Consider the following 12666-nt stretch of genomic DNA (forward strand, 5'->3'; position numbering starts at 1 on the left):
TTGATCCTCTAAAAATTGAAACCTGCCTAAAATTAAAAAAGACATTTATCCCCAAATTTTAGAGAATGTGTAGCAACATTTTTTGGCTGGTTAAAAAATAAATCAATAATTAATGAGAAAATGGTTAAATTGGAAATATAAACCCATACCCAGAGCATGGTCCTGAACTTATCGTTACATTCCAGTAACCTGTCTATGTAAGCTTGACTTTGACCCAATTGCGTGCAATATTCTCCGTACACCAAAAATTTGTCAGCAAATTCTTGAAAGCAGTCACCGATGTATAAAGGACCTGCAGTCAGAATATCTGTTAATAACAAGATATAAATGTAATAATGTAGCCACAATTATATTAGAAATCTTTCAGTGATTGATGCATTTATAAATCAACTATAAATAGAACATTTAAATGGTCTGGAAAAATCAAAATTATGTATTATACTTCAAAATCATGTAATACGTAGTACTTTTGTAAAGTTGCTACTCAGGATCGGGTTATGAGAAAATTAGTATAATATATCCTTTCCCATTTTAGACAAGTTGGGGTAGAATGAATATGACTTTATTGAGCTAATGAGGTAGAGATGGCCAATAAATAACAAATCGATCATGGCTGTTTACTATTCACATTAATTTGTATTTCGATATGATTAATACTAAAGTTTTAGGCAATAATTAATTTGGAAAAATTGGGTTCATTTGTTATATTATAATTTCTTGTAAGGAAGATATTGAACTTAAAAATTTTCAAATAGTTTGAATGATTCTCTTCCTTATTTTTTTATCTTTTCGTCATGATTTTAAATGAGATTAATGTGAGCCTTTATAACCATTATTAGTAGTTTAGAAGGTGAAATTATGGATATTTCCATAGGTGCATCAAGAACTTGAATTGCTATCTTATTTTATATTTATTTGAATAGAATAGTTATATTACTAAAAAATACTCCAACTCCTTATCACCACTCATCTCCATGTCTTCATGCATTCAGATTTAATTACGCCAGATGAATTTTTGATAACTTAATTATTAATCTTATTTAAAAAATTTCTTTTTCTATACTTGATTGTATAATGGTTGTGTTCTTAAATATAAAATTAATTGTGTAATAAATTTAATACTTAGATTGTTTATATTATTTTAGATAATCTTGGTTTCCAACTAGTGATTGGAAAATTTAAAATGTGTCGTGACCGAGTATTACATGTTTAATTTGTTCAAAACTTATCTCGTAATTCGAAGGTTAGTGAGAGTGGAGGAAACAATTTTAATGAAGATATAGCTAATGAGAAGGCTTTAGCGAATTTGTACCTTAAAGCCATTAGAATTCAAGAGATGATAGGATGTTTAACGATAATAAGAATATTTCGCATTCTAGCCTTTTCTCATATAGAAACCCTATTTTTTCATGTTAATCCCTATCAATCATTAGAACCATTTTCAATTTAAAGATTCCCAAATCATTTCTCATTTTATTAACATTGCCTAAATATCGATATTATGGCGAATTTGGTTCTAAAAGCTTTTTGCAGGGATCCAAATCGAACTTGAACTGATCAATAACTATTATTTACAAAACCCAAAACGAATAGAGACCGTTAAAGATTTAGTTTTCCCACTTGAACTAAAAAGGTTTTTGAATCGGTTTGATGCCCTTTGACATTACAATTTTAAAAATTTGATTAATAAGTGTTAGTTGCAATTTATTATAAAAGATGTATCTGAATTAATTTTTCATCAGTATCGGTTCCAAAAATTATAATCAACTGGCCAGGTCCGGTACCGGATCTTATAAAATAAAAATATTTATCAACTCTCATACGTAGAATGTAATTTAATTCTAGATATCAACGTTATCCAAAAATTAAATCGTTACATTTTGCGTTAATTAAAAAGGTAACGCAGTAAATAGTGATTTTTTAAAGTATCGAAAAAGTAACGCAGTAAATAGTGATTTTTTTAAAGTATCTATTCCGGTCATATATTTATTTTTTTAGAGAAAATATATAATCGTTAATAACTATCGTTTACTTGTAATAATTTGGGAATATTCGTATATTGATGTGTAATAATAACATAAAAAATATATTGGTTGCTTTTATATTTTAATGAAAAAATAGAAAAACATGCTTCTCTATATATAATCTCCTGTAATAGTAAATGCAATTTTTTGAAAATTTTCAGCCAGCGGTGTCAGCCATATATCGCTGACTATTATCTTTTATTTATTATATTAGATTTGATGAAACAAAAATATATAAAGCGTGATATGACATTATTTAACAGCTGTCTGAGAGATTTTTATATTTAATATAGATCATTATCAAAATTTAAATGAAAACATTATAACAGTATTCTGTATTTTTTTGGAAAAATAATTAATGCTAGCCCAGTGTGCATAGATTCATTTTATCATGTCACATGTCTGAATTAATTATTAAGTTTTTTATATCTCCTCGCTTGCCACATAATCAAAAACAATTCATTTATCACAGATTCTTTCATTTTAATTTTCTTTAAAAAATATTAACATTTCATAAATATCATCATTTAATTTTTTATTCACTTTTTTAAAAACTCTCATAAATCATTAGAATATTTTCTTATTAAATTTGATTTTTTAAAGAAAATATTAAAAATTAAAAACCGTTTTATAAATTAATTGAAAATTATAATTTTCCATAAATATTTTATCACTATTTTTGATTTGATGAAATAAATATAAATCCATCACTTATTTATATTCTTCATTGTATCAGGAATTTATACACTTATTTTTTTCTTTATTATTTATCCAAATTACAAAATATATTATAAAGAATAAAATGAACAAATTTTGTGAAAAAATTTTTTCGGATGAATTTTTATGGGTATCTAGGCAAGTGGGTGATTTATTTTTCAAAAACCATCTGATAATGTTTTTACAAAATATGAGCGCGCAGGTTATAAAATTAAAAACAAGTGACAGTCGGATATCTTTTCAAAAGTCAAGGGCGGACCGGTTAAAAAAAATTAAAACAATGGGCGTGTGGGTCAAATTGTAGATTCTAGCATATATTACAAATCGTCACTATTACTAATTTTAATTAAAAACATGCGATATAAATATAGTCTAAATATGTTTAATAAACTTGAAACTTTATATAAATTAGTTATACCAATATTACTATATTATTAGATCAATAAACTTGGGGTAATGATGGCATTTTAATAATGATTTACATTTGTATTTCATAAATATATTTAATATATTAAGTAATCGTTTAATCCATTTATGCAAAATAAAGTTAAATTAAAAAATATTAATTTTTTTTTTAATTTTAATCCAGACACATGATCTTTGAAAAATTTTAAATAATAAAGGTGATAACTTGCATGTAAACGAGAATCAAATGATAAGCGATTGAGGTTGGGAATAGATCCCACACTGCAAAGAGAAGTGGCCTCGTTAAATCTTTTTTCCAATTTTTCATGAATTTCTATCAAAACCTATTGTTAACAAGGGAAAAATTTCTTTAAAAAAATATTGAATCTTAATAAAATTTTATGGGAAAATAAGTATAAAGGATTCTGCATAAAAACAACAGTTAAGAACCGATAATCATTATTTATTTTGGCCTGATTTGCTAATATCGGGAACATTATGATTTCATAAAAAAGACAAAATTTTGTTAAGATAAGCTGCTATTTTAAATAAATATAAATTAAATCAATTTACCCCAATTTTTCCGTATATGATATTTATATCCCGTGGTGATAAGATGCTTTTCATTCGTTCCATAAAATTCTAAAAATTAGTAATTAACATGAATAGATAGAAAATATAATATTGGCCTCTTGAAGTAATTGTATCTATATTGAGAATCATTGATAAATTATATATATATCTGATGGATATAATGGGTCAATCAAAGATGATAACCCGGCCGAAGGTCGGGCAAAAGCCGGCCAAAAGCCCGCAAGCCCCCATAAAAAATTTTTTAGTTGAGCCCCCTGAGATTGTAAAGGCTAGCGACGCCCCTGAAGAATTTGTAATTTCAATATTTGCTATATGTATCTTTTTTATCATAAATATGAAAGAGTAATTTTTACAATTTTATCAGCTCGAGACAAATACATCACATGTAAATGGACGTCTCAAAATGCAAGATACTACTTAACTTGTTAGGCAGTATCGCGATTATTTGTATTTAAAATATCAAATATAATATAAATATTTTTATATTTATAATTCATATTTATTTGAACAATTTAAAGACATTTTTCTAATAAATTGAATTATAAGTGTAAAAATTATGTGATATAAGTTAAAGCAAAAAATCAAGATCTTACCTATTTCATCTTAATTTATAAATATGAGCACATTCAAACCGAAAATGAAGAAATAAATCTTTTGGGAGCAGAACAAGAAGATAAAGATTTAAGTTCTACTCAATTAAGAGATTATTCAATATTTTTAGAATTTATTGGAAGAACCTCCATATTCCCTATAGGTTATGTAAATATATTAGATGGAAAGTCGTTCAAATAAATATGAATTATTTAAAATCGTTTCATATGTTAATTATAGACGTTAAGCCTGCGAGGGAGAGGCAAGGTAGCACCCCCCCCCCTCCCTAGCCAAAAAATGCAGATGCTGATTTAAATCAAAGCTTCCCAGTATGTGGTTATGACACTTGATTTTTGAAAATAATAATAAATGCAATTTTCGTGGTCCTACCAATTTTAAAGCATTGGTGAATTTGTTAATGGAGAACATAAATAGCAGAAAATAATTCTGCATTCCTTAGTCCCGAAATTCTAAACAAAATTATTGATGTTTGCAATATTCTCATAATAAGAAAATTAATCGAGAAATATATTCTATACCATGTTTCTCCATTTTAGAGGATGAGACCACAGCTATTGAAGTCATTGGGCGGATGTCATTGTTAGCACGATATATCAATACCAAGGATAATAAAATTAAAGAAATATTTCTGCAATTTATTACTATTTCAAGCATGACTAGGCAGCCTAAGCTTGTAATATTTGAGAATCTTAAAAATTTCAAAGTAAAAATTAATCTCATAATATAATAATTTTTTAAATATAGCTAAATATAAATTGCTGGGGCCCATACAGTGAATGGGCAATTCAATAGGATTCAGTCATTAATAAAAAGGAAATGACAAAGAACTATATATGTGAGCCGTGCTATTCATTCTGTGAACTCGACAATTTCTGAACACATTAATGGTCAAGATTTTCTAGTGGATAAAAATGCTCAAATATGATATTCTAAAAAAATCAGCCGAAAAAATAATCCTAAATAGGAAATCTAGCCTGGTGCATATCTGCACCGTTAACCATTAAGAGTTTAAAAAAGATTTAAAAAAGATCAAAAAACAACAAAAATTTATATTCTTTTTTTGTAATTTATAATAAAAACAAGAAAATGTTTATATATTATGAAAATTCTTGAAACATTTGAAGTGCGATTTGACATGTTACATATACCTTGAGTATGTATGGCAATATCTGAATCTTTGTTTTTTCCATCTATAATTTTGGATAAATAATGTCCAAATGAATCAGTTGGGTTTTCACCTGTTATGCAAACTGGATGGCGTGCCCTGTACTTAAATTTTTTTCAATTTTTACTGGTGTTCAAAGGAGGTAGTTAGTAACTTCTCGTCTAAATGTAAGAAAACTCTTCTTATTACCTCGATTAAACAATTTCCAGATTTTCCACGAATTTACCAAAGCTACATCGATAAAATTGGTGAATATTGGCAACACCATTTTTTCCTTTATTTTTATTCTATATGTAGATATGAGATTATTGTTATAAGTAGTTATCATATTTGGCTGAGGAATGTTTATTTTAGAAGCTATTTTCTTGAAATATTAGAAAGCAAAGAGATAGTGTGGCATCTATTACCACCTAATTATCATTCCTTAATTGTGGGAGAGAATGATATCCAGTAAATAATAGAATTCCAATAAATCTTTTAATATCTTAGATGGTTATGCATATGTTAAATCTATTCATTTGTTTTGCATAAATATTACTTTGTTCAACAATTAGTGAACATAAGTCTTCGTCGAAAATTAAAATAAATATATCTGATGGACTTTTACCTTGCAAATCATTTTCAAGTTTTATTCCATCTTCCTTTTCCCCATTGGAAAGGTTTGAAGAATATTTTGCCTCTGTTTTTCTCTTTTAAATTGTGAGAAATTCGAGAATAACTTCTTGTAGAAGATAGTCTGAAAGGTCGTTATCCACTGAATTATGAATTTCCAATTTTTCAGCTGTATCTGAAAGCATAATTCCATCATTTGTTAAGTCATTTTAGTCGAAATCTTCTTCATCACTAATTGCAGACGGGTTTGGCGGAATTATAACTATATCTCTTTCTTCAAATTAATTCCTATTTAAAAAGTTGAGCAAGAGCTTGTTCAATTGTCAGAAAACGATTCATTTAAAAATTTTATTAAAATTAAATATTTAGACAAATTATTTTCGTAGAATCATGATTTTTAATTAGTCATATATTATTTTGATTGAAATGACAAAACAGGTGCATAACAAGAAAAATACAAATAATTTAAAAATTTTATTAATTTTAAATATTTATTAACCAAATATTTGCGAATAATTTCATATAATTTGATCGAGATAAAAATTATAAAAGGAACATTATATTATTCGATTTAAATCTCAGGAATTTTTTTTATTATTTTCAAAAGACCTTTTTTGGGTATAAAAAAAATTTTAGGGGGACTCGAGCCACCCCCTCCCCTCCTATTAGTGGCGGTACTGGTTTAAAGTAAAATATAAAAAATTATAATTCATTATGTTAAATTTGATTTATCGCCGGGGTGGCCTAATGGGTTAGATATATGCCTGGAAACAGAGGGAAGCAGGTTCAATCCTGGTAAGGAGCATAAAAACTTTCAGGTTTTTCTTCGATAACTGATGTGTAAAAACATATGGTAAGATCATTTTCTAAGCTTAGAGATGACACCCCGGCCATCGACAGGCCTGGGCAGCCAGGTGCTAAGGAAACTTGTCCAATAAACAAAATGAAGGTAACAAATGAAAATATGAATATTAAAGCTAGGGCGTTCCCTGACGCGCAGGGTGTACATCCTGTGAAAAGTAGGGTAAAGGTCAAAGCAAAGAAGACAAGATTAGCAAGTTTGAATGGGACACTTAAAGGTAAAACGAGAGAATTCAATGTTAAATAAGAGAAAAGTTGAAATAGCGTGCATAAAAGAGACGAAAGGACAGAAGACTTTGGTGATTGGAGATGGGTATAAATTGTAATATAATGGAATTGTTAGCAATAGAAACGGTGTCGGTATCATCCAGTCAAGATCTAACCTCCTCAGTAGAAGAAGTCAACAGGATCTCTGATAGACTAATGAAGATAAAACTCTGCATTGGTCAATCAATAATACACATCCTTTCAGTGCATGATCCTCAAACGGGTTGCAAGGAAGAAGAGAAAGATGACTTTGAATAAATGATGACTTTAGAGCTATCCTTGATGAAGCTGTAATGGAAATCCCTAAGGATGACATAGTCATAATAGGTGGTGACTTAAATGCACATGTGAGAAAAGCAAGATATAGCTACAAAAGGCATCACGGTGGTATTGGATATGGAGAAAGAAATGATGAAGGAGAGCATGTACTGAAATTTGTGCAAGCCTTCGACCTTGCCTTAACCAACACCTACTATAGGAAAAAGGTCAGTCATTAACATATGAAAGTGGTACAAGGAAAACCTAGATAGATTACATGCTAATCTCTCGCAGAGGATTAAAAGATGTAATAGACTGCAAAGTAATCCCAGGAGAAGATATCGCCGCGCAACACAAGATACTAGTCATGGATTTACATATCTCAAATAAATCCACTCAAAATAAGATAAAATTGGAACCATGCATCAAATGGGGTAAATTGAAAACAATGACAGATGCCTTTGCAATTAATGCAAACATTGAAACAATAAATTCCTCACAAGTCAGTGAAAAAATGTGAACAAACCTTTCATCCAGATTAATAGACACTGCCAAATCGACTAGGCTTGACAAGGGGAGGTAACAAATAATAAAAAGAACTATGGTGGTGAAATGAAGAGGTACAAACCACTACACAGGAGAAAAAAGCCCTTTATAAAATATGGTACAAATCCAAAAATCCAGATGACAAGACAAGATACAAAAAATTAGGCGGTGGCTAGGGCCAAATCTATTGCATACAATGACATGTATGAAGAACTACATACCAAAGAAGAGCAAAATAAGATATACAGATTAGCTAAACAGCAAGAAAAGAATTCTAGGGATATAAATGGAGCTCGGAAAGTAATCAAAAATAAAGATGGGAAATTGATAATAAAGGAAAAAGAAATAATGAATATATGGAAAGAATATTTTCAGGAGCTTCTCAACTTTAATCCCCACATATTACATTTAGATGAACACTCCTATGTCAAAACCTTGTACAACCAATAACAGAACAAGAGATAATCATATACATCAAGCATATGAAAAACAACAAAGCTAGGGGCCCAGATGATATTTCAATAGAAAGCCTTAAAGCACTAGGAGATGATGGAATACATCACCTCACAAATCTGTACAATAAAATACTGGGAAATGAAGAGATCTCTCAAAAATAGAGGCAGAGCTATCTAGTTCCTATCTTCAAAAATAAAGGGGATCTACCTAATTGTCAAAATTACAGGGCATAAAACTAATGCTGTCTTAAACTCTACGAAAAAATAATAGAAAAATGGTTAAGAGACATAATCGTAATAGGAGAGACTCAGTTTGAGTTTATTCCTGGAAGATCAACAACTGATGCTATCCATGCAATTAGACAAATGAGTGATAAATACAAGGAAAAGAACAAAAAGCTATGGTCTTTCTCGATCTAGAAAAGGCCTGCGATAGAATCCTAAGAAAACTTATCTGGTGGGCGCTACGCCACAAAAAGGTTCCCGAAAAATATATAAGAATAATACAGGATATGTATATGGGCCATACAACAATGGTCCGTAGCACAACAGGTACTTCAGCAGGCTTCACAATAGCCGAAGGAGTTCATCAAGGGTCGGCTCTCAGCTCACCTCTCTTCATTACAGTAATAGATGTATTAGCACAGTCTATACCTCAAACAGTCCTGTGGAATATGATATTTGCAGATGATATTGTGATACTTGCCGAATCCAAGGATGAAATGAAAGAAAGATTAGTGAGTTGGATAAATATCCTAGAAAAGCATGGACTAAAAGTAAATGGAGAAAAGACGTAATGTATGGTGATAGGAGAAGATGAAACAGAGAGTATTGATATAAATGAATGGCAGATATCGGCAATTGAAAGCTGCAAATATTTGGGCTGCACTATACAAACAAACGGCACAATAGAAAAAGAGAAAGAGTAAAATTAATCAAGGGTGTAGTGCTATTTGACAAAGGAATCCCACACAAATTAAAAGGAAAAATTTACAGTTCCATAGTACAACCAACTATTTTATATAGTTCGGAAACATGACCAACCAAGGAATCAGACGAGAGAAGTGGAGATGAGAATGCTGAGGATGATTGCTGGGGTAACAAGAAAGGATAAAGTGTGCAGTACAAGAATACTAAGTAGTTTAAAGGTAGTGCCTATTAAGACTAAGTTAATGGTAAACAGACTTAGGTGGTATGGGACACAATGAGAAGGCCTATGAACTACATAGGAAATAAGGTTGAGAGTTTGTAAGTGATGGGCAAACGTAAAAGAGGAAGGCCAAAACTTCAATGGGGCCATAAAGTTAGAGCCAAAAGAAGTATAAATTAGATAAAAGAGATTGTATGAATAACATAAAGTGGAGAGAGATGTTGAAGAAGCTTACCACCAGAAAAGTTGAAAGCTAAAGAGAAAAATAAAATGTTAAATTTGATTTGTTTGAATTTTTTAAAATAATTTACATTGCTAGATGGTTAACGGTGCATATATGCACCAGCCACCTTTATGTGGTTACCTATTAAAATTTTAATTATCTAAAAATTCAAAAATGATTGATAAATATTGATATATCTATAAAGAAAATATCCAGACTAGTTTTGATCGAAATAATTTCATAATATGCTCGTGAGATCACTTAGAAAATTTTACATTTTAGACCTCATAAATTCGCCATGCTTGAGGGTTACTTAGGGACATAAAAAATATTTTTCATATTTTTCTTCCAGTTTTGAAGAAAAATGTCTGAACTATATAAATATCTTATTCATTATTTTTTAATAAAAACTACTATATTTAAAAATGATATATAGGAGGTGGTGCATATATGCACCGCTAACCAGTAACGGGTTGTTCTCTACCCTTGATATCAAATTACTTATTCATATTTATTTTTATATTTTAATTAAAATATAAATATCTAGTAACTATGAAATGTTTTGATATCCTGAGACATATATTAAGCAATTCAGAAGCAAAGAGATTATTGAAAACGATACAACCAACTTTTTTTTTACATTAGAATGTATGAACAAATTGATCAATTACACCAGTAATTAATGCAATATATTTCAAAAAAATGACATCGATTTAATTGAGACTATGATGGCTGTAAACGTTACATAAACTTATTGAATTTAGGGCAAAGGTAGATGACGAATTTCATGAATTATATGTCATTGTTTAAAACAGCTATGAATTAACCTCGACTAACACCTGATAAACCCACCTCGTTATCCCACTCTTGGATACTTTTATTACTCAAATGAATAAAAGGCTCTTGATTAGCAGCACTTACAAATCTGCATATATTATTATGGCAGAATCCTTCGGAATCTACTTCAAATCCTGTTAGAGAAGATGTAAATATTTGACAGATTTTTATTGAGAATGTTAAAGAATTCCATGATGAATTCATAGCTGAATGCAAACTATGGTATATTAACGGATAACCATGTTAAAATGTTATGGATACTTTGCTTAATTTCAAATATATTATAGATTAATTACCTAATGTTTTGGCTGCTATATCCTTTATTATGTCTTCAAAAATAACAAAAATTTCTTATTTAAGAAGAAAAAAAATATACGTGAAGTACACCTCTGAAAATAGATTGAATGAGTTAGTCCTTCTAAATTTACCGACTAACGACACTTTTTCAAGCGATACTTTATCACTCAGCCATTTAATAACTCGACACTTTATCACGTGATTTTATTGACTCCTATATATTTTTTCAAAAATTTTTCCTATTTTTTAAAAAATATATTTAAAAAAAATTATAGAAAATTAAAAAATTAAGAAAAATATAATTAAATTAAAAAAAGTATATTATAGGTTTAAATCCGTGAATGTATATGCAATTGGATCTTTCCCTAAAACTTTTGGAAAAACGATACTTCAATGTTATTAACCTAGAGTAGTGACAAAATGTAAAATTCGAAGTTTCGGAGAACTTGATTGATAAAATTTGTTGATTTGATTAAGCGAATGATAAGCAAGGATGATGAACGTAAACATATATTTTATCCGATATAACTCAAATTTTAAGAGGTAAAACAATTATCATCAGCCGCACTTCCAAGAAAGTTAATGGATTTTAAAAAGGCGCCGATAAATAATTTGACAGTAGTGTTGCTAAACGACTCGATTTCGTCAATTTTAAATACGTCTTTTTTTTATATTATTCTAAAATTTAACAAAATATTATGCAAGCCTTGAGATTTCATTAATAAAAATTAAAGCCTTGAGATTTCATTAATAAAAATTAACTCAACCCCAAAGAAGAATGACTTTTACATTATAATTTTATAATATACTTCTTAATTACATTTTTTCGTACAATTTTATTTTATGAACTCTATATTTCCTCGTGAATACCTTATAATATATACATAAAATAATTCTTAAGAATATTTTTGTGCCTTCAATATTTCAATAATTTATTTTTAATACAATTTATATAACAAATTTTAAATGCTTAAAAAATACATCATTTTTTTACAAAATTATTTTTCAAGACATTTATATTAGTGATTCATACATTTAATATTAAACTAGCATGTATATTTTTGTATTAAATTTTACTAATATTTTATAGTCAATAGTCTAGTCCTACTAGATTTCTAAAAACTAATCAAAATTAATTACAATAATTCTAAAAAAAATTTTAATTATCCCCTCCCACAAAAATTTCACGTTCCTGGCAAAGTAATATGTTAAAATAATTCTGCGTCTCTGATATAGTAAAATTTTTAGTAAAAAAACAGTTATGGGACTATATAAATCTATTTCTAAAAATTTTTCGACAAAGTATTTTATTTGAATACCTTTTGTGAGTACTTATATTCAAATACATTTTTATGTTTCCCACTCCTGCTATTTAAATTATAATAAAAAATGTCAGAATTTAGAATTTAATATAAAATATTATGATTCATAACAAAGATTAACTCACATTGACAACGTCCTTGAGGGCCTTGATGTAATTCGATTCGGTATCCATCAACTCTCTTATGCAGTGCTCCCGTTTATCCTTCGGAGATGACAGCAATATCTATTCATGTATACCATTTATCAATAGTTGGGTATTTTTTAAATTATTTTATAATTTACTTGAACTTTGGCAAATTTTTAGTTTTCTAGCTCTTATA

General features: G+C 28.7%; 1 protein-coding gene across 4 annotated transcripts in view; it reads right to left on the minus strand.

The window, feature by feature from the left end:
* The window catches only part of LOC135922905 (protein vav-1-like), a 112872-nt gene that overhangs the window by 77885 nt on the left and 22321 nt on the right, over positions 1-12666 (minus strand). For all 4 annotated transcript variants that reach the window (XM_065457421.1, XM_065457422.1, XM_065457423.1 and 1 more), the window contains 4 exons: positions 12471-12569; positions 3720-3788; positions 3373-3490; positions 150-307 (listed from right to left, as the gene is read on the minus strand). In XM_065457421.1, the coding sequence (XP_065313493.1) occupies positions 150-307; positions 3373-3490; positions 3720-3788; positions 12471-12569 (444 nt within the window). The remainder of the gene's footprint in view (positions 1-149; positions 308-3372; positions 3491-3719; positions 3789-12470; positions 12570-12666) is intronic.

This window comes from Gordionus sp. m RMFG-2023, chromosome 1, assembly GCF_954871325.1.
Source record: "Gordionus sp. m RMFG-2023 chromosome 1, tfGorSpeb1-WG-v2, whole genome shotgun sequence".
Classification (NCBI taxonomy): Eukaryota; Metazoa; Nematomorpha; class Gordioida; order Chordodea; family Parachordodidae; genus Gordionus; species Gordionus sp. m RMFG-2023.